Below are 27976 nucleotides of genomic sequence, written 5' to 3'. Positions count from 1 at the left end.
AAACTCACGGACGAGAAGGCGAAAGAAACGCACTTCAGTCAGCGTGCTATCTGTTTCAGCGTCTCTACAGAATTTCGAAGCATGTGTTTCTGTTACTATTTTGAACCACGTCTTCCATCTCCTTCAGTGAAACGCCCTCCCTGTTTCGTCCACTCCTATTCGGCTGTTCGTTTCAAACTTTCTGTGCCCTCTCGTGCCTCTTTCCCGCGGCTGCTCCTTTTCCTTCTTCAGGTTTCGACCTTTTTCGATTTTCTTCAATGTGTCACCCAGAGTGACTCTTCTGTGTGTTGTCTCCAAGCTGCAAAAATCAAAGAAAGGGAGCGCATGCATATGGATGTCCGAAGCCCAGTGCACCCTGTTTCAAGGAAGGAGTCACATTCTCCAACTCTCCCTCTGTTCACAAACGTTGAGACACTTCGGGGGTCATCCATCCGGAATCGCCGCTCGAGAATACAGGCATGCACAGATAGGACTTCCCCCGCCTAACCGCCGGCACCTTTTCGCAGTTTTTCTCCCCTCCACTTCTACAAGGCCCTTTCTGAACCGTGTCGCAGACGACTGCTACTGAAGTTCAACCGTAAACGCAGAAATTCGAAAGGATACACTACTGCCTATATTCCGGTGTGCAAATGCGCGTTTCATCGTCATCCCCACCAGTGTCCCTGAAAATTGGGCGCGCCCGTACACCTGGCCTACGGAAGTGCACGTTTCGTGAAAGCTGGTTTCGTTTCCACGTGCTCTCCCATACGAACCTTGTCAAGAAGAGAGAAATGCGTTCTCAGCAGACGGGACTGGGGCTGCTCTTCGGCCAGCTGGCGAAGAAGTGCCTCTCCCAGAGTCTGTCCATCCTGCGAGCAGAACGGGGAGAGAAACGTTGGAGAACAGAATTGGCATTCAGTTCACGCGCACCATCGCAACGCTCGACAATTGACCTTTCTTATTCTCTCTACTGTCGTGACAGGCCCGTTTCGTCTCTCATCTTGTCGCCGTTCCGTGGCTGCCCTTCGCTTCCGACACCTCGTTCCAGTTTTCCAGAAATGATGTGTTTTTGCTTCTCGCTCGACCAGGGCAAAAGCGAAACGCTGCAGTCCCTGCTCCACAACTGGACATTCGCTGAACTCGGCTTTCATCCCGTCCCAGACTCACGAGGAAAAGCTGCAGTTTCATTTTCTCGAAATCCGTCAAGGTGCCTCCTGCCCCAGTCTGCTGTACAGACACCATTGTTACAGAGACGCAGGACACCCCATTGAACACCTCACAAGTCGTGCAGCCTAGGGGGTAGGAACGTCACCTGAGAGCTGGAGACACAAACGCGTCCAAAGTCATTTCACAAAAACAGACTCTCTCTTCTCACTAAACACCGAACGGACGTGGAAGGAACAGTACAAGCTGGAAACCTCGGACTGCTGCCTTTGGACTTGTACTGAGAAGTCACGTACGCAGACGTTGTTTTCGCTCAAGCGTCGAAAACGTCTTTTTCGACATGGCGAGTTTCTGGTCGGACCTCGAACTTCCGCGCGTGACGAGAGATACACCGCCAAACCACGTTTTCAGATCCAGGAGACTAAAGCACTCCCTGATAAGGTCTTTAAGAATGCTGCCTCCACCAGAAAAGCTTTTGGAAATACGTTCCCAGACACTGGCACCCCAGTCACACACGCTTGAGGCAGGCTGAGCGTCCGCATTTTACGCTAAGCTCTAAATGGATAAATCGCCGCTTAGCTACGCAGCAAGACAGACCGGAAGCGGGAAGCAACTCGTGCAGGGAGAGCCAGCGAAACATTTTGAGTGTTCACATCCTACGCCAGCGAAGGTTTTCCGCGTCGAATCTGTTCTCGAAATCCGCTCTTCTACGACTTTAAAAAGACTACTCACATCGTCCAGCGTCTACAGAAAGGATCGTCTCCGACTTACCTGCGCATGTGCAGCCAAGTAAATAGGCCTCAACACACATGTTGGTGCAGAGACGGAAGGGGGAAAAAATTGAGACAGAACGAACGCACGAAAGCCTCCTCTCCTCATGTACCTCACTTCCACACGGTCTGCTGTCTCGGTCAAGTTCCTTGTATCTGTTTCGCTCACTACGTACTCAGGATCAGCCCAAGTGAGTTCACGAATGGCACTAGCAAATAGGAGGTCGCGTTCGTTCTTGACGACTTCCGAACCACGACCACAGATTGGTACAAAGCAGTTACCAAATCCTCCGTACAACGCCGGCACTAAGACCGTAAATATCGTAGCTTTTGAGTTACCTTTTGTGCGCTGCCCACACTGCCACGCTGGAGTCTCTGCAGAGCACTCTCTTTCCGTTCTTCTGTCTGAAGAAGAAGTTCAACTTCTTCTATCCACAGAGAGCTAACCATGGTCACCACACGCCTAAGTACACTCCGACCGGCGTCCTGCAGAACGGGACAACCAAGACACGAACCAGTGGAAAATAAAGACGAGAAACCGCAATGAGACCGAGAGGGATCCTGCGCGCTCGAGACCGATCGAAGGAGGCGACTTCCCTGTTTACACATGCAGCGATTCAGATGTGTACACTTCACGTTGCTTTTTCTGTATGTGCACACCACCAACGTCGTGACAGACAACTCTCTACAGACTCGGAAAGGTAGAAAATCTATGTATCCGCTGCGTACAGCTCCAAGGATCACATGTGACAATTCGAGCTTCTGTAGATCTGCACACGTTGACGGAACTGAACATCTCTATATGGGGCTGTCTAGCATCTGGATATCTACTCCTATTCAAGTATGCACAAAAAGAGAGACGGATACTTATAGATACATAGAGATGTATGTGGCACCTTTCGCCGATGCTTCCTGGACACCAATATCTTCAAACGCACGCACCAACGTATATATGAACAGGTAGGCAGATGGAGACAGATGCCCAGGGAAGTAGAACAGACAACCATGCATACATATATGTATATATAAAATGATAGATATACATGCATACATCCATGCATATTCATATATATATATAGATAGATAGATATATAGATAGATATAGATATATGCATAAATATACATTTGCGCAAGAATGATGCATGAATTTGCAGCAACTTTTAGCGTGCCTACGGACGTCATGACATTGGTAAACGCACCACATGGCATGATGGTGGCGAGGCTTTTATTTAGACTTACACTTCCATGGAAGCTGTACTGGAAATTGTGGGAGTGTAATCATGAAACGCATGGGGCGAAGAAGTACAAGCTGCGATACATCTATGTAAGTGCGTGTTGAGACGAGTCGACAGAGCTATTCGTCGCGAATGGTTCTGCGAAAGAAAAATCTTACGCCAGGTAATACAGCGTCGACAGTTGAGCGGAAAAGCAGCAGAGGCTGCAAGACTCGGTCAATGTACGGCGAGGCGCATCTGGGAGCCTAGAACGCAAGACAACGACAGAAGAGAGAAAAACGCGAATTCCAAGAGAGACAAATCGAGCATTGAAGACGAGAAGGAACAGAGAAAGAGGAAACACACACATCCGAACAACGTCAGCGATCACCATGGACATTTATCGGAGTCTCTATTACTCTGCTTTGTCAAATGGCATATACACACGCGTAAGTGTTTCTTCTTAACACCCTACACATTTGCCTACCTATATATATATATATATATACTTATATATATGTATATGTCTTGTGTTCAGACAGTGCAGTTGACTTTCTCTATAGGTGTGTCTTAATGTGTTGTCTTCTCGAACCGAGTTGTTCGTGTCTTTGTAGAGACACTCATGAAAAAGTGGGGTGAGCGTCTCCGCGATGCACGCATCACTCGATCGGAACAGCCACCGTTCGTGGGGCATTTGCGTCTAAGAAAGAGAAACGTGAGCGCTCTGGAGTGGTGACGGGGTGCGCTGTCCCCTTGTCCACGTTCCAGAGTTTCCTCGGGGCACCTGGAAGAGATTTCCTTGAAACGTCTTTTTACAAGGTTCGCTGGGAGGCCAGCAGAAAACACGACCTTCAGTTCGTGGAGTGTCGGCGACAAAGCTGCCACGCTCAAGTGGGACAAACACCGTCACACCGCGGGCGTCCTACATATGGACTATGATTCTCGACTTTCGCGTTGACAGCGAGAGCCAGCGAGTCTCCCCCAGGTGAGGGTCCAGTGCGTGCCTCTTCCTGAGTGTATCGTTCTCTGAAACGCGGTTCTTTTCACAACTCTCTCTAGTGCTGTTCTTCCAACAAGCGACGCACGAACGCACCTGCTTCTGCGTCATCCGGTAAGCTGCTGGAATGCTGCGAAGGGGCAAGAGACGCCCTTTAGAAATCATCTGCAAGTGCGACAAAAGCTGTTGCTCCTGCAAACAAGCATAGTTGAGACCCAGGCAGCTGAGGAGACTCCTACCAAGAAGGTGAATAACAAGAGAGTTGCAGAACAAAGCGAAGGTTCCACGAGCACGCAAGCCGCTCCGAGACACTCGAAATCGACACTCGCTACACTGTGTACATAATACGTAAAGACACAACCGTACATAAATATTTATACATACATATATAGATATATAGATATGTATTTGTTTGGATGTATAAGGAAAGCATCACGTTTTTTTTTAGACTTTCGATGCACACAAAAGGGGAGGTGTAGATCCAGGCATGCTGCACAGTAATTGGCCGCCTTCTCCTGTTTTCAGAGGGGTATAGGGGCGTTGGAACTATCAACACAACCAGAACAACTCCTCACTCCTCACTTACTGCCTGTGCATGTGCAGACCATTCTCCCGCCTCGCCATCACGAAAAACATCGACCTTACCTCTCATTCAGCGATTCGGTCCACATATATATATATATATATATATACACACACAACGTTTATTCATTCATGTACATACACGTACACACATCTGTACACATATAAATATATTTACATTTATACCTATATTTGCATATACATATACATGTATATGCATGTAAACGTATGCATCAACGCATACACCTGTATGCATAAATATCCACACGAATATATTCACAAACACATGTGTGGTGTGTATATATATATAAATATATATATATATATATATATATATATATCTCACCAGTCGAGCTCGTGCAGTCGCCAAAAGCTCAACAGCCGACTGAAAGATCTCCCACATCGTCGCAGCCAAAGTGTTTCCTTCTTCAAGTTTTTTTCGCTCTTTTTCTCGGCGGTGCGCGCAGGTGCCCGAAGAAGGCGGAGAGGATGCGCCAGAAAATCTTTCCTTTTTAGCTTGCATGCAGACACAGCATTGCCCCAAAGGCAGCGCGGCCTCCACGCCCCGGTGCAGCTCTCCTAGAGCGGCCTTGAAACGCAGACGAAACAAGAATAAAAAGCGTTGCACACATTACTCACAAACCAAAAAGACGCATATGTATATAATGTAAAAAGTCTGCATTTATATTTGGAGTTCTTGAGTTGACTTCTTAGCACGTATTCACGCGAAATATCTGGTAAAAGAAGTATGTTCAGCAACGATCACCCCACGCACAACATTGCTGCCCACATCAGCGTTTGACAACTAGGATTCTCTCATTTCTGTGAAGAGGGGAAGAAACTCTTCCAGTTACGATGCATAGAACATAACCGACGCGGGCGAGCGTTAATGGCGTAGGCGGTCGAACTCTAACGGTATCCGGGAAGTTCGCCTCTCTCAGAGAGCACGACTTCCAGTACGACGGCCCTGACCACAGTGCGCTCCCGAGTAGTCGTCTTCCCTCGCTCTTGATACGGCTACATGCAGTCATCTGCCTAGGCGGAAGGAAAGAACTGTAAGTGCTATGGGCTCCAAGGACGTCAACCATGTTTCGGCGCTGACTAGGGAACAACGAAATAACTGGCGTAATTTAAAACCGGTCTCTTGTCAGACGCCACCTGTATCAACGGACGCCAGTTCCCGGTCCTTCGTCCTAGAAAGAACTCTCTTTCCTCCCCTCGCAAAGGACTATCCATAGCTCTAGCAAATGCCTCGGGGCGCGTGTCTGCCTAGGATCCACGCCCACATCTCTAGCCATCTACGCTCCTCTCTCGCGCTATTTAGCTTTCTGCAGGAGGAGCAACTACGTCCTTCAAAACAAATACCGCGAGGTTTCAACCGTCTCACTGGCCAGAGACGGTGTGTGTGCAGCCCGGCCTCTCTTGCGTCGCATTCAACGTCTCGAGAAGTCGCAAAACGATGCAATACAATTACGTCCTGTGGAGTGTGTACCTGGAAGACGGGTCCCAGTCTCAGCGCTTGAGACGGTGTCGATACACCCGAGGCAAGAGACGGGGCGTTCCTTTCAGGAAGCGGGAAGTCGAGGAGAAGGCGCCGATACGCGGAGGGCGACTTCTCCGGGTATCCACCAGGTGAGTCCGAACCGCAAAGCAGGAAAACTGGAGGAACAGGTGAAGGAGAGATCGACTGGGAAAGCACCCGAACATCCGATATGAGCAACAGGGCTCGTGTGCAGGCAGCCAGAGAAGGCGACGGCCCTCCGCGAGTAACGTCGAACTCCTCAGCAGGCGACCCTGACAGACGAAAAGACAACCATGGAGCGAACAACCATGGCGCAAACAATCGTGAAAAACACTTCGAAGAAAAGATAGGGGAAATCCCTACTTGGATAACAGCTAGAGATTCAATCCATAAACAGAAACTCACCGTAAACACAATGAGCCACATGTACCTACTCACCAACGACCTTCTTGTACAAATGTATACATTTGTATCTATCTATATATGTGTATATGAATAAGCATATACATATACAAGAACGTGTACATACCCACTTATAGATTCTTGTACACAAATATACATGAGTATATGTACATACATATATACATATATATAAGGATATTTGTATTCTATTTGTCCGTAAGGCAGATGTATGTGTACATGAATATATATAGTTATGTAAGAAGACTGAGATATGGAGAGAGACATACTTGTACATCCGCCGACTAAGGCAGGCAAAACACATGAGAAACGATCGTTACAGAATATTTCAGATACGGAAAGGAAACGTTCGCTTTCGAAATCGCACTAGAGGAGAAATCGATTTTTGTTTTTGTGTAGACAGTTTCTGTCGGACCTGATGCAATCGAGAGCGTCTTCGTTCACAGCATGCACTTGCCTGCAAGCCTGCCGGATCAGGTTTCTTAAAGCGAGAAACGTTTTTCTATATTCTACTTGCAAGAGAGAAAACAGTCATGTCTCTTCTGTTTTGGGGAGAAGCAGATTTGCTTGTCTCCCCGCTCAGACAAGGACCGTGGCGTACGATTCAAAGGGATGAAAACCAATAAATTCAAGTAAGCGGCAAGACTTCAGCATGCGGACCTGGGAGGCTGGAGTGAACGCTTTGCTGGTTCGGTCCGGCGCCGTTATCTCTGCGTGCGATGGCCGGCAGTGCCCGAATATAAGCCGAAAGGGAAGATAGGAGGAAGGCCAGGGACTGCGGCAAACACTGAGAACCGAAGAGCCGCGACGCTCGCTGCATTTCCAGAACAGAAGAGAAGTGGAGAACCGACGCGTCCTCAACAGTGACAGGATCCCCCTCTGGAAGGGAAGGATGAGGTGGAGAGGAGAGATGCGAAGACGGGGAAAGATTGGACGCGAGATGGAAGCCTTTATCTGAGAGAACAGGGAGAGGCTTGCAGAACATGGCATTGTCCGCGTCGACCCGGCAACGAAGGAGACGAAGGAGCAGAACGCTGGAGGGGAACCACAAGGTCTGCGAGAGAGAAGAAGAAGGCAGAAAATTCAAACGAAGACGCGGTGAGAAGGGAGAAATTGATTTCTTGGATTTGCAGTTGTCTTTGGGACTTTACTTCTTTGGTCCTCCTAAAGTAGGTAGACATTCGTTTCACTCCTTGTCCTTGAAATGGTAGTTTTTCACTAGCCCAACCCACAGTAGAGTTCTCCTGCGTAAAGTCTCTCTTAACCATTGGAAATGAAATTCGTGGAAGAAGCGGGAGGAAAAGGGAGTTTCCGGACGTCGTCATCTTTCCCTCCCCGAGCAAGGCGAGAACGTGGACCTCAGGCTTCCTCTCGTCGCAGTTCGGCGGGGCCTCTGCGGCGACGTCCACGCATTTGAACATCCTAAGAATTTAATTTTTTCTCAACAGCGTCTCCGTGCAGCTGCCGTCTTCTCGACCTCTTCACATCTGGTTACAGGGAAGCCTCTTGCGCCGGACGCGTCCTTGATCCCTTTTCCGTGTCTGCACTGCAGGACCTTTTAACAATGCCGAGATGACCTTAAATGCAGTCGGCAAAACTGCTGCATCCCCCATATGTGCTCGAAGTGGAGCTGAACGCTTCTGAGGACTGCTTCAGCTGTCCTCCAGTTCATCAGCCTGCCTTAACATGCACCGGCTTGCGTCACTGCCCGTTTTCCGAAGTGCCGTGACTCCACAAGAAGAAACGCCCGAGCGAAAGCGGCAAGCACGTGAGAATGAAGTGCAGAGATGGAGACCACGGAGTCCGACCGCCTACACCCCTCCTCCTCCCGCGCAGACTTGGCAAACGTTCTTCTCACGAGCCGTCTTCCCCCGCGGGTCGTCCTTCTTTGCGTTTGGAGGCTGCGTCTTTCCAGCTATAGTTTTTATGGTCCCCGGATGGTTCAAGAAGTCAAACGAAAAGTCGGCGTCTACCATATTCTACCCACGAGGATCAACTGAGATGCACAGGCAGACGTCGGCAGTCCTTGTACGAACTCTGTGTCCCGCATTATGCTTGGCGATCCCTAGGTTCATATTGACTGCCTTCCTCTGGGGACCACCTGCTGCGAGCCGGACTGTTCGTTTCACTGAATTGAAAATCGTTCGCCTTTCCATTGGCACACGCAAGCGACGCCAACAGCTAGAATGACTACAGAAGACTTCAGATAAGCATGGAGGCTTGTGGAGCAGCGAAATCCAAAATCCTCTTTTTGGCGTCCCATCCCCCCAGCACACTGAGTACACACCACTGCAAAGAAAGTGCATCTTGAAACGAGCGCATGCAGACGGGTCCTAAACGCACTGCTCGTCACCTAAAGAAAAGCGAACACGAATGTCGACCAGCGATGCAGACTATCAAACCTTCTTCCCACTGCCGCCCCAACGAAACACCAGGCCCTGCAGCACCCATCAGACATTCACGGACGCTGGACTCTCTGGTATGCGCACCGTAGAGGGGGACGCCAATCATCGTCTTCGAGACGCACAAGGCCAGCAACTCTTCAATTGACCGTTTTGCGACGTGTGCAGGCGAAACGGTAATCGTTCCGAGATCGTTTTTTTCACCTGCTCTAGGTGGCAATCACGCGCTCGTCTCAACATTCGTTGCCCCTCGCTTTGCACCCTAACCTTGAGTGTGAAGAGATCGAACGAAGACGTCAGCCTCCACGTACCTGGTCTCGATACAGAATCTTCCGGTAGGCATCAAGGCCGTCTCGCGCGTCGTTGCTCGCGTCCCGTTCTCCTACGCTTCGCGTGTCTTCTCCTTGCTGGTCTTCCCTGAGCTGGCGCTGCAGGAGGTCAAGCTGCTGCCCGTCGAAGATCGTCGCCCAGAGAAGGAGAGAAGAGCGACGCGCCATGAACGCCTTGACGGCAGGCAAGCGGCGGAACCGCGCTTCTTCGCAAGGCACCATGAGCCACTTGAGAGCTGAAAAGAACCTGGACAAACGTTGTGACGAAGAAGCGAGAAATGCGCGGAAGACGCTCGGGCACCAGGTTCGAGATCCGATACAGAGTCTCGTGACGCGAAGCTCGAGGACCCGCATGGTCATAAAAAAGTTTCACTCTTGGAGACGCGGAACATGCATGCAAAAGAACCAGACACTCGGCAGTGGGGGGTCGGTACGGGACTCTGAAAGGAAAGAACTAAAACGAAACAACACACCACCAGTCGTTCCCGAGTCGACTAAAACGCGACGCGCGACATCGTCGACGAACAAATCTCAAACGCATTGAAAGTCTCGAGCAGAAACACAGACTCAACGCACCCTGAAAGCATAAACAGTGAGCCTTGGTGGGCAAGACGCACGAAACATGCAAGTGATGCTAGAACCGAACCTGCAAGGCTGAGGGCACACCGCGCCCTCGGGAAACACCGGATTATGTGTCTCTGGAGGAAAGGAACTTGACCAGCATTGCCGCATTTACTGAATCGATGTCAAGCCAGCACAAGCTTAGAATTGAGCAGAGGTAAGCGCTAATGACGTACCAAAACGGGAGTGCAAACTGAAGTAGGGAAACACACTAGAGACGCTGAAAGCATCCGAGGCACAATAGCGAGGATACCGGAAACGCAATGGAAAGAAACAAATCACCTTCATGCTTAGACATACATAACTACACCCACACAATATGAACGAGGAATATCGAATGTAACGGTATGCTCCTGAATCTAACGGGACACGCTTTAAACACCAGACGCCTTAATTTATACTGTGCAGACCAGACAAATATAAATGCATATATATATATATATATATATATATATAACACAATGCAGTCATTTTCACGTATGAATTCATATTTATAGGTAGACAGATAACTGGCAAATACATAGCTACATATATGTATATAAATTGATACAGATGTGAGTATTAGGGAACTAGTGACAAATGAATTTGTGAATATGAATGGACAGATGGAGGTATTCCAGACCAGCTGGCGATAGTATGAGGTCCAGGTGAGAGCAGTGTGTGTGCACAACGTACGTGAGAGCAATTTTGCTCGTCTTGATGAAGTTCATATATATATTGATATTCGTTCCGAATAAGGTAGGCGCAACTGCAAATTCGCCAAGAATACGCAAATCCGTACAGAAGCTCATGAATTCAAGGAGCACGGCATCTCGACGTTGCAAGCCTCTTTCGCTTGAAAATGGTCCCGACGTCTCAGTCTGGAAAGGGTCGCCTGACTCGGTTCGTTTACAGCGAACTGTTGGGTGTACATCTGGTGAAAAGTCGAATGAAACCATGAACATACGAATAAGGCACATCCACGTGAACAGACAACAGCACTCTCTGGAGATGATCGTTCCTCAACTTACTCGAGAGTGTCGACGTAGACAGAGAGGAACATCTCTCTGAATGCCGGTTTGAAGAGACGCCCGAACGTCGCATCCACAGTCTGCGAACGGCCACACCCGTGAGAGCGCCGATGAAAACTCAGGAGAAAACGCACGCCTCCCTTTTTATTCCTGCTCGCCCCCCACCCTGCCTGGAGCAGTCGTTCGAGAAGGAGCAGCAAGCGGGAAAGCTGCGAAGCGGCACCCGAGAACACCCTTGTTGGAAGTCTGAATGTTTGCCGCACAAGCCCCGAACAGAGTGTACTGGCGCTCCAGTTCCTCAACTGCCGCTTGGTTGTCTGATTTGCTGTTCGTTCTTTTCGGCGTTCGCCTGCTTTCACGACCGTGGCATTCAGATCGAAGAAACAGAAGCATCCCAGCTGCTTACCTGAAGAACACGAACCGCCAGGACGTCAGCGAGCAGCCACAGCTTTCTCTTTCTGCTTCGTCGTCTCGGTTCCGCCTCGGGGACGGTCCCCAGGTCTCCGTCTTGCGTCTCCTTTTTTGGCGTCTCCTTTGTTTCCTGTTTCTCTCGCCCGACCCCCGTCGCTTCCCCATTCTCCTCGCCTTCACAGCAGCAGCAGCAAGCGAAGTGTGTCTGCGGCGAAGACCGTGGAAGTCGAGAATTCGTCTCCTTCGCGGCGTCTACGCCCGGAGAGGAAACAGCCTCGCTCTTTCGGCTGACTCTTTTCAGTTCGTCACTCGAATCTGCTGAACCCAGAGGAGACGCAGAAGTTGACGAGGAGGCGAACGAGAAAGACAAAGGAGACACGCACGGTCTCTGCGAGTGTTGCCACTCCGACAGTCGTCTGGCTACCCAAAGAAACACCCCAGGAGGCGCCGAGAGACTCGCCACTAGAGCCCGAAGAAAGGCGCGATAAACCTGGGTAGAACAAGCGCAGAACACAGTGAAGCCGGAAAGTAGAAGGCAAGGCAAGCCGAGAAAGAAGAGCCAGAAACAGACAAGGAGCGAACAGATGTCCAAGGAACACCTCGACAACGAGTAACCAGGAGGAACACATTCAAGGGTCACAGCAGCAAAAATGCGAATCATGCACGACCAGACAAGCGCGCATGCTAGGTCAGAGGTGGTGTCTTCTGCCTCGAACGTCAAAAAAAATCTGGCGTGCAGTGGCCTGAGAGAAGCAATCAGAAGTATCATCTTCTCAGCTACGATTCCCGCTGCGTTTAAAGAGCACGACCCTCTCCAAGATCGAGGGGAAGCAGCACAGGGAAACGGAGAACGTCACGAGACTTGGACGCCCTTCTTCCTCTTCGTGAGTCATAGCACTCTTGTGGCAAACCGGTGTTTTTGCAAATGGGGAAGCTAGCGTCTAACTTGTTGTGACCGAGAATCAGTGAAGATCCACAGCAGGGCACGAACTCCTCTTGTACGAGCTGTCCCCAATTGACCCCGAAGTTTGAGTGCAGATCTTTCTTGATCCCAGCTTCCACCACGTTCAGGAGCACACCATTATGCTTGACAGTCATCTGTGTTCCTACTGGTATAGCTCAAATGAAGAAAAGTAAAACTTCTTTAATTAGCTAACGCATGCAACGAGAGCCCTGCCCCCCCTGACTGAGGTAAGAAAGAAGTTCTCAGTTTGTCGGGGAAAGCTGTGCATCTAAGAACCGCAGCAATTTGAAAAAAAATGAAAAGGGAGAAAACTTCAACAGATGGGAAACTGGAAAAGCAAATTTTGGAAAACGACAATTTTTTTAAAAATTGAGAAAATCAGAAAAAATCTGAAAGAAAACGAAAGGTTGACAAAGCAGGAACAGAACAAGAAGCTCAATCAAACGCGCAGATAGGTCACGAGTAGTAAGACGAAAACAGTGACGAAAATGCCATCCGAAACATTTGGAAGCCGACGAGTGATAGCATGGCGGTAAGAACGTCAAATACACTCCCAGCAGCAGCGAGTAAACAGAAGAAGAATAAAATACAGTGACTGAGAGAGAGCGAGATGAACGTTTTTCTCGCCTATGCACCTCCCACAATAATTTGTCTTTTCGAGCCAGGGGCGATACATTAGAAGAAGCGAGTAGAAACACTACGAGAAGCCTACATTGAGGGTAGAGAGGAGACAAAACGACTTTTCCCAGAACAAATATTCCTTTCCTCAGTTGCGCTTCTCTCATAAATGTCCCATCAGTTCTGCGGACAAACTAGCGAACAGTGCAGCGAACGAAAGCAGCACGAGAGAGCCTGTTTGAAAGGATCGACGAGCAGGGTGAAAGCATTACGAGAGAGACTACAGTTGAAGTGCAGAGGAAGCACATTTGTTGTTCCACGAAGCAACACTCCTTCACTCACGTGTACTTCGCTCCTTGCTGGAGCCTCTGAGGTGGTTCGATGGCTTCGACCCGCAGGGCTTTGCTGTCGCTGACATGCTGCCAGAGCGTCGGCGACCACGGCGTCTACGAAGAGGCTTCGAAAGAGATTTTCGACTGAAATCGACGGACAAAAAGCCATGGACGCCACACGAGTTCTAAAAGGAATAGGCGCGAAGCTTAATCGAGTTCATGTTGAAGAGAGACATACATGTAGATATATGTGAATATGCGTGCCTCTCTGTTACCTCAAGTGTGTACCCTCGAACGCACGAAAGTACGCGAAAAACCCAGAACGTAGTGTACGCATAAACGAATATATACAGATGAATACATATAAGCGTATGTATCGACGCAGGTGAAATGGAGGAGTGGCTCTCCCCCTTTACTTCGAAGCAGCTGTTAGAAACGCATTGAGAGGGCGCGGTGCATTCGCCCACAAAACGTGCTTCCAAAAGCGATCGATTCTACGCCAATTAACGCCAAGAACTCTAAACGTCGACACTCTGTCTCATCCTCACCTTCTTCCCTTGCTGCCGCTGCCCTCTGGATGCTTGTCTCGTCCAAAAGAGGTCTGATTAAGTGCTGAAGAGCGAGACACCACTCGTCTTCGATGTGAGCTTGATCGCGAAATGCCGGAACGACGCGCCTTGCCTCTTCATGCTCTGTTACCGTCGTGGTCGTCTCGTCTTTCCCCGAGCGTTTTGCTGAAACCCAAGAGAGCGAAAGGCCTTCGTTGCTGGCCGCGTCCGAGTTCTCTCTGAGGCGTTTCTGTGCCTCGATTGCCGAGAGAGAGAGCGCCCTAAGCAAGTCGCGTAACTCCCGCAGAAGCCGCGCATGCAAGGCCTTCCGGAGCTCCTGGACTGCTGCTGCAAGCTCGGCGAGGCGCAGAGGCAAGCGGAACGCCGAGCGGCCTGCCACGGAGCTTTGCCGTACCTCCCGGCGCTCTGCGACCTCACACAAAGTGCTCTCTCCAGTGACGCTGAACGCCGAGCCCTCGAGAGAGCCGGAAGTCCCAGAGACGCAGCAGGAAGGCAGTGGCGAGGCCTCAGGTGCGCCTTCACACATTGAACTGGCTGAAATCGAAGGCTCGGGGGCCTGTAGCAGTTGGCGCATTTGCGATTCGACCTCTTCCAGAGAAAGCCACGTTGCATTCTCCACAAACGCACCGGACTTCTGGGGTGGTGAATCCGCACTTGGAGCGGCGGAGGCGCCTTGAGCCCCCACTTCCTTCTCCCCCTCCCGGAAGAAGGGCAGGGCTGCCAGGAGACACTCCTCGAGTCTCTTGAACTCTCTGGCTGCGGCTTCCAAGCCTACGAATCGGTTCAGGAGTTCTGCCCGCATGGGGAGCAGAGGCAGGAACTGGCAGTCTTTCCACGTCTCCAGCAACGCGGCTTTGTCGAAGGAAAACTTGTTCTCGCTTTCTGGAGGGGCTGCGGCCGCCGCTGCTGCCCGCGCAGCTCTCTCCGACGCTGCGACAGCCAGACACTCCTCTCCCGAAGCTGCACTCGCGTTGTCGTTCGCGCCGCCGGAGCTGAGACCCTCCGAGGCTTCCAGAGCTTGTCTAACGTTCTTTACCAAGCCCCGAAACTGGTCGCGAGCGCGTTTCACCTCGTTGTCGTGGGCGACCTCCTTCTGCTCTTCTCGCGCTTCCTTGACAGTGGAGAGGCCCCGCGTCTCCGAGGCTGGGGCAAGGCGGGCGGCGGCAGGCGTCTCCGAAGTGTCTCCGTTCTGCAAGGATCGCAGAGGGTCTTCGCTTGAGGGCTTCGTCGAGGATCCGAGCAGGGACAGCAAATCCGCAGCAGTCACGCGGAAAGTGCGGTAGGCTTGGGTGAGGAGGCGCAGATGTCTGCGTCTAGAAAGAGCACGCTGCTTTTGCTCGAGCAGAAAGAGGAGAGCACTGCGCTGAGAATTCAGCTGACGAGAAAGAGAACCAGCGCGAAGCTTGTACGCAGACAAGGGCGCGAGAAGGGGCAACAGCTCGCTGTCGGCGTCCTCCAACTCCTCCGCAATCGCAGAAATCTCTCCATAGTTCGTCTGCAGGTAAGAAAGAAGTTGCTCTTGCACAGAGGAGCACGACGAGGCCAGCGAAGAGTGCAGCGTCTGCAGAGAACAGTGTCTGCGGTGGAGACAACAGAAACAAAGGACGTGATGGCAGTCGATAGTGTCTGGGAGGATGTCAAGGAGACCACAAAAGCACATGACCATGCTCGACAGAGGGACTGAGGATCAAACAAAGAAAAACACACAGGACTCCATCTTACGGTGTTGCCTCAGATACACTGTCTGAATACATTCGCATGCACCCACTGAATAGGGAGACCGGTCGTCAGACTCAAAAGCCTGGGGACGCTGTCGACACGATCGCTTTTCCCGACACCTCTAGCACTCCCTCAGAGGTCGCCTATGTTGTGGAGAAACAAGCTGAGAAGCGACATCAGTGAAGCACTCCCTTTCTCGAGAAAGAAGGAATGCAGTTGGAGTTCCAGGAAAACCGAGAGTCGAGGGACAAGAACGGTTGCGTACTGGCGTCTCTCGAGCACATACACAAGCGGATTGGCCGCTTGCATTTCCGCCTGTAAGGGTGTGTCTTTCTTAGTTGCTGCGTTGGCAGCGAATGTGGCTGCTCCATCTTCTTCCGGTCGCCGGGGACTCCCAGAACTCCCCTGTCTCTCGCCTTCGTCTGGGCGCGGTTCTGCTTTCGCCGTTCCGTGACCTCGGTCGGCAAAAGCCGGCACCGACGCGACTTGATTCGCTCTCGCCATGGACTCGCTCTGGGTCAGAAGAGTCACACGAGCAAGCTCGAAGTTCTTTTCTCTGCTCTTCAGAATCCGGAGTTGCTGTCCCCAGAAAGGAACCCTGTCCCTCGCCCTCAGCCGGTTTCGAAGCCAGGGGGCTCGGTGTGCAAAGAATAAAAGGCAAAAGGGATCGGAAGGGCCCTCTGCGAAATGCACAGCGCCGTGGATGATTCATGAGCAAGTTTTAGAACGGAAGACATGGAATTCTCGCTTTTCGACACATCCCGATGTGCATATATGGTGGAAGGAAGCGACCACGAAAGCAACGGGGGAGCCCTTGGTTGGTAGTTTTCATACTTTGGGTAGAAAGTAAAGGACAAGCGGTTAAGCGACACTTGCGAGTGCTTACTCTAGGCATTCGCAGCCAGAGCAGGAGTGGGCTGCGAAACACTCAATCGACAAGAAGACGAAAAAAGTTGAAACGGAAAAGGCGACACAACCACAGAAAAAGGGAGGAGAGAACAAAATAACGACGAAGAAAGACAGAGAGACTGAGGAAAGAAGACACAGAAGAGAAGAAGAGACAAAGAAGGGAGGAAGAGTCTCGATCGCGAAACGCTGTCGCCGAAACAGCGGAACGGGAACGACGTGTCTAATGATGGTCGACTCAGCAAGGCAGAAGCCGCTATTGAAGAGAAACAAGAAAGACGAGAAAACAAAATTAAGGAAAAAAGAAACGAAGGAAGCCAAGGAAAAGAGGGAAGAGTGTAGCTAGATTCTCCGCAAGCCGCAACATGCAGACAGCTTATCTCGTGGACGACGAGAGGAGGCAGTGTGCAAAGTGTTCTCACAACAAATTTGCAGTTTTCAGCTTGGATGTATCCGGAAGAGGCAAGACGGGAAATGCTCATCGCGAAAAAGTCGAGGCACCTAGTTAGAATTCTTCGATAGACTTGGCAAGCCCGTCGGTCCCAAGCAGCAACGAAAAATTTCTTCTGGCCTGCATGTACTCAGTATTTTCAGTGCATGTGCACACTGCAGCTATCGTTCCGTAATTGATTGTAACCACGGCAGAAACGATGCTGAAGGATCAAGGGCATACACGCCAGCAACAACGTCATGAGACGGACGATCTCTTTCTAGTTGAAGGATACAGAGTTGAACTGTGTAAATACCACTGTGGTTCTACCGCGAATCCCTCAGACGACGAAGTTATGGTTTTGTGCGCGGCGACTGTGCTCAATTCTCAGCTGAGTGATTGTGTAAGGATTATATCAATGCATTACCCGGTAGTGATAGGCAGCATTTCCTGTGCTGCGAGTTTTCTTGGAGGCCGCAGCATGGCCAGCACACAAAACATGCCGCCTGTCTCCCAGCAAAAATCTAGACGATCCACTCGGATTCTTCCGACTTGATTTGGAGCAAGTATTGATTTGCTTACCGTACAACCGCACAACGAATTATCGAAATTTCTTCTAGAGGGCATCTACTACGAGTTGAACGGACGGATATCGTTGGCAGCCACTGTCAAGTCATGATATGTAGGCATATTGGCCTTCAGATCCTAAACGTTCGAATCGCAGGCAGTTGTTAGTAAGGAAGTCACAATCGCCAATAAATGCAACATTTGTATGGGCTTTAAAGGCGTTGTACAGAAGTCGAGTCCACACGCGTGCCGTAGCAGCCCAAATCTAAAGAAGTGGCGTTCGGATGAGATCTCGACTACAGGGTACGGCCTTTAGAAGGAGCATGTTCGTTTGAGAAAGGCGGAGGTGTCTCGCGAAATCGTGGGTTTGGGGCTGTCTTGAACCGCGCGAGAATAAAGCACAGTGGCAAAACCGAGGAGATCCTTGAGGATACTTCTAACTGCCACCGCATGCTCGTGTTCCTGAGAAAATTATCGTCAGGTTTGCGTGATTACAAGAAGAATCGTGGAACATGGGCACCAACGGCTTATTACCAAAAATGCATGAAATCAACTTGCACTGAAAGTTGAATCTGAGCGTGGTGTGTCGCTTGATGGGCACCATTTGGTTCGGCATGCCGCTGACAGTCATCCGTCCTGCAGGGACAGCATCCAGTTAGCCCACAGAAATACTACAATAGAAACAGATTCTAAAGAATAATACGATGTCTAGATCAACAAAGAGAGGCAGTCACATGTGTAGCATTCTTTCCGTCAGATGGAGCTACAAAGCAGAACCGCACAACAGCAGAACTCCCGCGATGTGAAACATCTCTGACTACGGCTCGGCAAAAGAGAAAAGGAGTGCTTTTCTTCCTGAAGAATGGTGCAGCCTCTGGCAATACAGGGTGTTGCTACTTGCCGTAAATAGAAGCCCCAAAGAGAAAAGGTGCTTCATCCTGGACACGACGGTGAATCGCTGGTAAGCTAACCAAGTAGTAGTTGAAGCTGGCAGTATCAACGCTCGACAGTCACCTTTTCCCTCCCGCATCCCGAAGTTTAATGGGAGCGTGCCCTCATTACAGCAGACTTCCCCATTTACGCCATCTCTGGATAATTCAAACAACATCACACAACTGTTGTTATGATAAGAAAGGCACTACGAGTTCGCTGTAAACAACAGCATGTGTTCAGTGAGCAGGGGGCTCCAAGTTGTGTTGTTTCCTCAGGATCACTTCTGAATGGCTCACATGTAATACCTGTTGCAACGAGGGACCGACTTTCTGCACATGCAGCAAATTGTGCGGGACTTTCTATGCTGACATTTATCGAAGGCGGACAACGGCAGGTGCAGGGGCATGTTGGCCACGGGTACGAAGTTTCTACGTCGACAATCCAGTCCGAATTGTAGAAAGCAACAGATGCAGGCTGTGTCACCACCTTCGGACTTCTGATGCTCATTGGGAACAACGCTTGCCACCTTGCACTCGCGACTATCCACACTGTTCGGAAGCGGCGTTTCTGCGCAGGCGGCAGAACATCCCGTCAAACTCTGAGAGACCTCGTTGAAGCAAACCAAACTGCCTGACAATTGAAGTCGCTCGCCCTATCTTTTTCAGCCACTTCTACGAAGTTGCTCAAAAGCGGATTCGTAGTGACTGACGGACGCACGTTTCTACGGTGGCGAACGCGTGAACATACATCTTACAACTCCCTGCTTGCTTGGTGACCTCAGGCGCCCACGCTTTTGTAACAACAACACGCACTGATGCCATTTCTCTGAAAGCAGTATCTTATCGTTTTTGTATTTGCTCTACGAGATAACACCATGCACCCTTGATTTCGAGTAAGCAGGTTGCCAACGTTCAAAGAATCGTTGCCGCCGGGTCTGCTGTTTCCCAAGGCGTTTTCCGGATCCGTTTCCACGTGCATTCTTTTGTCGTGGAGCTTGCGCCACAAAGCAGGTTACAGAGTTTTAGTTCACACTTGGACAGATCCTCGCGCATGCAAAGAAACTCAAGACAAGTGACAGGCTCTTCTTTTCGGTGACAGGCCATGTATCTGGACCCCTTTCACTTACCAGAGTTAGGAGCAAATCATGAAGACTCTGGAGCCCTGCAACCAGAAAGACCGTGATAGAGATATGCCATGTACACCTCTGCATAAACATCCATGTGGGTCGCGACTGAAGCTCTACACAGTTTTACTCATGCCGGTTCGCCCAAACAAACAGAAACTTTCAAGATCTCAACCAGTGGACCGGCTTGTAAGATATAGTTCCCAGGAATGGTTCGTTTCTATAGACTAGCATTCCCTTTGCATAACGTGTAACAGAAAGTCAAGCTTCGCTTGTTTGTCGAGATGGCGTCCGCATCTTCCATGAAAGTCTGCGAGCAGCTTCTCTTGGTACAGTACCCGGAGTAGGCGGGGCGGCCCCGCTGAACCTCAGGCAGGGACAGTTGCGTGGCGACTTTCTTTGTGCGTGTGGTGCCCGCGTCCAGCGCCTTCTTTTCAAATGAGACAAGCCAGGCCTAGCGTAGCTCTGAGTTGGTTTGTGTAGAACCCCCCCGCAGAGCTGACAGAGAAACCCCGTTTTCCAGTTGGCGCGCGGGAAGTCCCCGCGCGGCATCCGAATGGACGGCGTACCGTATGTCCCGCCTCTTTTGCTCGGACCAAAGACACTTTTGGAGGGATCGGCACACAGTTGCTCATGTTGACGACCTCCCCTCTGTTTACACTTCTCCCCCCGACAGCGAAAAAGGCGTTCGTGCCTCAGAAAAAAGCATGTGTATAGCTACATCGTCAAGGACACCCCTGAGGCTTGATAGCGTCATCATCGGGTGCCGCCACTGAGTCAACGGAACATCGAGGAGTGTGTGCATGAACGGTCGTCACTCGATGTGGCGGCCAAATCCGAGCAATTCTCTGACTGAACTCAACTGCTTGTTGATCTTCAGAGATTGGAGGTTCGGCGAAAATGAACCTCTTTGCCGTTTCAACAGTTGAGCGCCGTCGGAAGACCCCGTTGCATTCCTCGCAGCGGCACCACTCCGGGTAAAGTTGGCGTGTATCTTCAGACCTCGTTGTCCAGGAAGGCTTGCCGGGAGTCGGTGTGCTTTATTTTTTTCTGTCGGAAGACCTTTTCACCGAATTGACCTGTCTGTTCAATATGGGAAGTTGGATGTGGAACAGGGAAAAATTCCAGATGAACTTTTCGGGCTGCTGGCCATCCGCGTTTTACCAGCGATTTGACCCACACGGTTCTTGAGAGGCCGTTTTCACAGTTTCGCGATGGACACCTCAGTCTGCGTATCCGTTTCAACCTTCTGTCCGTTCCTCTGGGAGGAACTCACCGAAGAAAGTGGTTACTTGAACACATTTTTGCAACGCGTGTAGCGCTTCCACTTACGAGAGTCATCGTCTGTGTCTCGGGCCCCTCCCGTTACGGGGAAAAGGGCGGCGGCACATCAGTTGGTCTAGGCGATGGAAAGACCTTTTTTCTTGGTTTTTTTTCGGACGCTGCAAGAAAGCCTGCATTCTGTGTAGACCTGTCTTCTCGCATGAGAGGAAGGCAAGCCTTCCCGAGTGTTTCCTTCCATCAAGCCCAAGAGAGCGTGCTCTAAAGAGCATTTCTCTGACAGAAAACAGTGTGCAGCGAACGCTTGCCAACTGACTGATACTGGCAGAACGTCTGTACGAGAATGAAGGTCGTCCCCGCCGTGCCTTGCCCCCTTCGAGGGGAACAGAAGTTGCGGACTGTCTCACGGTCGCCATCTCACTTGTTTTCCAAGGAAACATGCAACGTTGTCTCCAATGTATTTTGCTGCAGCGAGGCATGTTCTCCTGAGTTAGAAACAAAAGCCACGGAGAATGGAGATGTATATGAACAGAAGACGCGCTGCCCTGGTAGTCTCGCCTCCATCAATGAAGGGCGAAAATCGAAAAGGCGCAAACTGGTGCTGGCGGGATGCACAAACGAGGAAACCAATGAGCCTCGTACACAGGACGGGGCAGATAGTCATAGACGAGAAACAAAAACAGTTCAGGGAGAAGAGCTTGGTGTCTCTGCACGAGGCAGCGGATGCAGACACGTCAGTGAGACAAGGGCCAGAAATGCGTCGCGCTCGCCGGCGAACCTTCATAGCGTCTCTCAGGCGCAGTGTACATACACTGATGCTGAGGAACGGAATGTCTCTACATCCATTAGAGGACGTCCTGTTTCTCAGTCAGAAGAGCAGCCCTCGCACGCCGTTCGTGGAGCTGTACAAGAACAAGCGAAAGCTGCATCCTTGTCGATCTCAGGTCCAGTCGAGGAGTCCACGTTGCCGTCTACCGAGCAGCTCTCACGTCGCTCTTCTGTTTCCCAGTTTCCCCCTCCAGCCTGTGGTAGCTCCCGAACGAAAGCTCACCTTTCGTCTTGCTGGCCGACGCCATCTGGGGGCCCTGCCTCTCGTCGGACATCCGACGACAAGAGGACTGCCACTGGCTGCTGGAGAGCTCATCGTCGCCGTGGTCTCTGCTCGCCATCTTCTGTAACACCTCCATCGCCGCCTGCGAATTCTCCTGTGTCTTCAGAGACAGCTCGGCGACAGCGCGAGACTCAGCCAGCGGGTGCTCGTGACAGTTCTTCCCCCCAACGAACCGAAGCCGAACGGGGGGACTCGAACCCCCCTTCCCACCGAGAGTCATCACTCGGAAACAGTAAAGGATGGAAGCTGCTTGGTGCCTCTCGTTCTTCAGCCAGAATGAGAAGTCTCCAAGCTCTTCCCGCAGACGCAGAGATAGGGGGCGTAACCTTTTCACATTGTTTCGATGCCGTCGGCGAGAGAAAAAGTACGAGAGACAGAAGACTCCCTGCGAAAGCGCGCTCTGTGCGGAGCGGAGATGCGCCTCCAGTTGCGGCCGCGTCTTCTGTGTTTCTTGAGACAGAGGCAGAAACGAACACTGCTCATTCCTCCTGCTCGTCGGGTCCAGCTTTGCCCTTTGTACAGGCCTCTGAGATGCGCATGACGTTTTCCTCAGAATGCGACACATGGTCTGAAGGAGAAAAAGGGGATACTTACACGTTTTCCTGCCATGCGGACCCCGACAGGAATGTGAAGCCTGAAAGTTCGTTACTCATCGATCCTCCACTTGCGACTCTCCTGGCTTCATCCGCCTCTCTGGCATCCCCGCCATCCCCTTCCTCTGCCGCTTTGTCTCCTCCTGGCTCCCACGATTCAGTACAACCTTCTGCGCGGTCGTCTGAAACCTCTTGTGTGCCGTCTTCTGTAACCTCTTCGGTACCATCATCAACGCTTTCTGCTTCTCTCACGTCATCGCCTGTGGTACACTTAGGTTGTTCGAGGACGCTGAGATCCTCCGGCAACTGTCCCGGCTCTGCTCGGGAGGATCCAGGGACCTTGCCAGCACGGTGTGGGATTCGCACTCGCTCGTCCGCTCGTCTGCAGGCAGCTGCTGAGGTCTCGGCTTCCTCCTCTCCTCTGCAGTCCACATCCGACCCAGCTGCGGCGTCATGCCGTTCTGGTCGTACCCGGTCGAGTGCAGTGGATACGTCTTCGTCTTGTGTTCTCACCTCTAAGACTTCTGCGTCTTCGAGTTCACCGTCGCCTTCTCACCTCAGGTCTGGGGGAGCCGCTGAACCCGCACAGAAGTCTTCGTCCCGGCCCGCGTGCTCGCCACTCGTGGGTGGAGCCTCTTGTGGTCCTGCGCAGTCTGCTGACGCGGCGTCTTGTCGCCTTCCGGAGAAAGTGTTGCGGCAGGCGATTCTGCGCTGTGCTCTGTTCTTCTCCTCTCTGAACCTCGTGCCTCGCTGCTGTGCACTGCCTCTCCATCCGCTCGTACATCCGGTCGAGGTCGCGAATCTGTCTCGTCTCCGAACGCTGATTGAGTTGAGCAGCGCCAACGGGTGTCAATCGCTTCCTCCTGGGAAGACGCGAGTTGAGGGCAAACGCACAGCTTCGTCTGCGGTTTCTCAGACTTCAGCTTTAGGTTCTGCGGAGCCTCCAGTGTCGTCAGAGGCGCCTACTCCACGACCGTCCGCCGCGGCGCCCCAAAATGCTCACATTCATGACGGGGGTGCCGGGCAGCCTGCGGCTGAACTGGCCCAAAGTGTGTCTCTTTCTCCGTCTCTGTCGCCTTCCTGTGCCTCACGTTCTGGCCTTCCAACGCCTCAACTGCGTTCTGGTTGGCCGCCTGTGCAGGGGCTTGGGTGCTCGCGGTCTCGGCCTGGGGGTGGACGTGATGCTCTGCTCTCGGAGTCGAGTTGTCCCTCCTCTTTCCCTCGTTCCCCGCCTCCGGCGCATACCACGCCTCTGCCTGCCGCCTCCGATGTGGCTCCTACGGAGTCTCCTGTCTTTTCGATCGCATCTGGCATCGGGTCGCCAGCTTGTGAGGCGGCCTCTCGTTCTTTGCCTGAATCACAGAGAGTCCCGCCGCAGGCCGTGCGAACCAGCATGTGCGACGTAGCAGAAGATCGCGAGGACGAAGGGCGTTTGGCGTTTTCCGGAGACAGTGTGGGCCGCCGCGTGATGGCGACGCGAGAGCCGCAGGTGGGCGACAGGGTGGGAGACGAAACAAGAGAGGAGAAAGACAGCAGAAACCAAGGCCGAGTCGATCTGAGTGAGCCAGCCCGTAGCGCTGGCGAGGCATGTTTGACAGAGATAGAAGGAGAAGGTGAGGACCAGGGAGGCAGTGAGACAGAGGACCGGATCTCGTGTGTGGGGCAGCGTGACTTCGAGGTAAGCCGAGAGGCGAGCAAAGACACTCGAGATAACGAGCGAGGAGGCGAATGTCGAGGAGAGAAGAGTGGAAGAAGACGAATCCAGAGGCTGCGGGGAACTGGTGGAGAACTGCCTCGAGAGCGAGGTGGGACACCTGTGACGGTGGTCGATGCCGAAGTGAGGAAGCTCGCGGTGGACGCTTGTGTAGACGAGAAAGGCGAGACACAGGGAGCAGAACCAGCGGCGAGACGTGGACAAGTGCACGCGCGACAAAGAGGCGAAAATGGCTTCATCTGTCGCTGTGTCGGGTCTGGCAAAGTCGGCGAACTGGATCGGCATCGGAGGCCAGTGCTGGTGCAGGGGCAGCCTGAAAGTGAAACACAGGCCGCCAGAGACGAGGGCGACAACGAGGTGAACAGTGAGGACGAAGGCAGTCCGAAACTGTCAATTCCTGAAACGCAAACGGTCCGTAGTTTTGGAGAACCAGAGGTCAGGGACAGAGAGAGTAGCCTCGACAGAGAAACACAGAAACAGATCCCTCGACAAAGAGAACATTCCCCGTCACCTCCGAGTGACGACAGAGTCCATGACACGGACGGGGAAGTTATGAATGACGCGACGCGGTTCCGGAGTGAACGCGAGGAAAGCGAAGAGTCGCCTGCGGGTTGTGGCTTCTCCTCTCTTCGTCGCGGCGAGAAGACCCAGACGATTCTCACTGAGAAGAACAAGACCGAAGAGGCCACCATTTTTCTTGCGCATGCGAGCGCCGAGGAAACAAGCGAGGACGACTTTTGTTGTCTGGCACATACACACCCGAAGCTGGAAACGCAAGATCAGGAAGAAAACGAAGCCACTGGTGGCAGAAACAAAAGCCACATAGGCGGGACAGACAAGCCAAACGAGGAGCCTCTCGAGCTGGTGAAGATGACCGAGACGGAGAAGGGTGCTGATGCACAGCCGCCTGAGGGAAAATGTTGGGAGACGAGAGGGGAGTCTCTCAAGGGGAAAGACGCATGCATCGTTCCTGTTGGGGGGACGAAAGCGGAACTGAAACGCACGGGCGAAACCGAAGAGAAACTAGACAAAACTGAGGGGCCGCATCCAGCTAGTCAGGAAGGCAGGCGGCCGCCTCGCACGCGTCGCCAGCGCGTTCTAAATTTGCGATTGACTTCTTCCAAAGCGGCGCCTGAGTCAGGTAGTTCGAGCCCCAATCGCCGGCGAACTCGAAGGGGAAATCTGGAAAAGCAGAACGGCTTCACAGCTCCTCCCATCTCAAACGCCACTGAGTTTTTCGACGATGGAAGCGGCGTCGGCAGACAGCGGACGCTTCACTGGCTGCGCCGTTGCCTCCGAAACGAAATGGTGGCACCAGGCGTCGAGGGATTCTTCGTCTATTTGAAGCGCCACTCGTCTTCAAACTCTTCGTCCGCTTCAGTCTCCGCGCCCACTTCCTCTGCCTTCCACTTCGTCGCCGGCGCTCGCTTGGAGATGATTCAGGATGGGGACGCGTCGCTGTCGTGGCTGTTTCTGCCGCGCGGCCTCAGCAAGGAGGCGGAGGAAGAGCTGCTCCTCCCCTTTTTCGTCTACGTGATCTGCATCTATCTCCTCTGCATGCCCTACCGCTTGCGGCCCGGAGTCGACATCCTCAGTCCTCTCCTCCGACCCCTCCATGGCATGCAGCGGAGACGAAAGGCCAAGAGCGCAGGCGACGAAACAAACCCCGCGACGCTTGATGGGAAGCAGGAAGCGAAGGGTGCAAGGGAGGGGGGCAGCGAGGAGTCTTGTTTTGAGACTGCAGAGACAGCTGAGAGACAGGAAGAGACAGAACTAGCAGAAGGGCGACAGAGGGAACAGAAACGTGAAGAGGAAAATCAAGAAGGCAGACACGAAAGTGAACGCTCAAGAGGCGAAGAAGAAGTGAAAAGTCGAAACGCATTCTTGGCTTCACTGCCTGAGGGCGCAGCTCTCCCTCTTGCTGTCTACGAAGCCATTGAAGAGCAGGATTCAGCTCTGGCGAGAAACGAGATTCGCATCTCCTCCAGCTTCAGTGGGGAATGTAGAGGCCCGCCAAACAAGTCAGGCGCGACACGCACGTATTTGAAGACAGTTGCGCTGCCTGTGCCTTCCTCACCTACTGGTGCCATGTCTGCTTCTCCCGCTTCTTCGTCTCCCTATTCTTGCTCTTCTCGCTCTTCCTCTTCTCCTTCTCCCTCGTCTCCCCCTTCTGCTTCTCCGCCTGCTTCTTCTCCGCCTGCTTCTTCTCCGCGTGCTTCTTCTCCCCCCTATTCTTCTTCTTTTACTTTTCAGTGGAACTCCGAGAGATCCGAGGACTTTGCGTCTACCGCGTTTCCGCCTCCAGCTTCTCCGCCGCCTCAGACTGCAGCGTCTGCGTCGCGGGGTTCTCTCTCGCCTTCTGTGCCTACAGCTGAGGCGGCCGAGGGTGGGTCAGCGGCGGGGCAACAGTCTGCATCCGTTCCTGGCGATTCGCTGGTTCCAGAGGTCCGTGCGCCGAACCTCGCCTGTCGTCTGATGATCGACTGCGGAGATCTGCTGCTCTGTCCGCGGCCGCTTCTGCGTCTTCTCCTCGACAAGCGACCCTTCGCTCGAGGGGTGCATCCTCACCGGGAGCCAGACACTTCCGAACCGCCAGAAGTGGTTCGTGCCCAGCAGGAAGTTGCCTTGGTTGCATGCAGTCTGTTGTCTCCGAGGGCAACGACGAATCGCATTCGAGATCTCCGTGCGGCCTCAGCGTCCCTGTGCATCAACTTCAAGGATCACAGAGGGCCCCACAAGTCCAAACGCGTTCTGGGGGTGTCCGCCTCGCGACGAAGTGGAAAAAACAAATGCAAAAGTGCAAGAACCAGGAGGGGTCGCGAGGAGACGAAGGTGATGAAAGAGAGCGACGACGAGGACGCGAAGGCGTTGGAGGAGACCTCGCCAGTCGTTTCGGCGGTGATCCGAGACGGAGGCGTCTTTCACAGTGACGTAGTGACAGCCCAGCAGTGCTGCTGCCAGGTCCAGCAAGCTTGGCCTCTCCGCTTCTTTATTTTCCACGCCTTAGACCTCGTTCTAAACATTTTACCGCAGCTCCTTACGCCCTTGCCACCGGAAACAAACGCTTCCAATACACCCGCATCGTACACCAACGCCTCACCGCAAACGGGACCGGATCTCGCCTCTTTCGCCTCTTCTTCGTTTGCATCATCTGCATCTTCTTCCTTTCAATCTGCCTCTCTGCAGTCATGTCTACAACTGCCATTTTGTCCATCAGAGCGACTAACAGAGGAACTCAATCGCCTGTTGGGGTCTCGCCGGAGTGGCTATCTGCCTTCTGTCCCTCCAGCGTGCCCGCGGAGAGGCAGAGAAACAGAGAGCCCGGACGGCCTGCATGCAGAGAGGCCAGAGGGGCCGCATGCAGAGAGGCCAGAGGGGCCGCATGCAGAGAAACCAGAGGGAGTGCATGCAGAGACACAGCGCAGAGCTGCCACAGGCCGCCCCCAGCCCGCCTACTCTGCTCACCATCAGCTGCAGCAGCAGCTGAACGAAAGACTCTGGGCAGGTGCAAAAGTTGAGACATTTTCCTCTCTCTTTTTTGATTAGACAGCCCTCGTGAGGAGCATGAAAATGTCTAACGTTATCGAACGGGAGGCCGTCTATAGAGGGAGCGCATGGTCACTTCCCGGTGACGAGACCATGTTTTTTCTCACGTGAGCGTGTAGCTCCTTGGAAAGCGGTAGCGAGATAGGTAG

General features: G+C 52.3%; 2 protein-coding genes across 2 annotated transcripts; one reads left to right on the top strand and one right to left on the bottom strand.

The window, feature by feature from the left end:
* Positions 1-262: 262 nt before the first annotated feature.
* Positions 263-16127, bottom strand: TGME49_273580 (hypothetical protein; the record flags this gene model as incomplete). Its single annotated transcript, XM_018781692.1, has 15 exons — positions 263-298; positions 753-848; positions 1147-1206; positions 2253-2399; positions 3307-3393; positions 4221-4316; positions 5053-5295; positions 6199-6500; positions 7309-7702; positions 9362-9626; positions 11011-11090; positions 11417-11911; positions 13346-13479; positions 13884-15481; positions 15889-16127. The coding sequence occupies 15 exons, from the start codon at positions 16125-16127 to the stop codon at positions 263-265; spliced, it is 4272 nt and encodes a 1423-aa protein (XP_018636729.1).
* Positions 16128-21206: 5079 nt separating this feature from the next.
* TGME49_273595 (hypothetical protein) lies at positions 21207-27827 on the top strand (the record flags this gene model as incomplete). Its single annotated transcript, XM_002365920.2, has 1 exon — positions 21207-27827. The coding sequence occupies one exon, from the start codon at positions 21207-21209 to the stop codon at positions 27825-27827; it is 6621 nt and encodes a 2206-aa protein (XP_002365961.2).
* Positions 27828-27976: the final 149 nt, after the last annotated feature.

Source organism: Toxoplasma gondii, chromosome VIII (assembly GCF_000006565.2).
Source record: "Toxoplasma gondii ME49 chromosome VIII, whole genome shotgun sequence".
NCBI lineage: Eukaryota > Apicomplexa > Conoidasida > Eucoccidiorida > Sarcocystidae > Toxoplasma > Toxoplasma gondii.
Note: the sequence above shows the minus strand (reverse complement) of the source record. Positions and strands in the feature narration are given on the sequence as shown.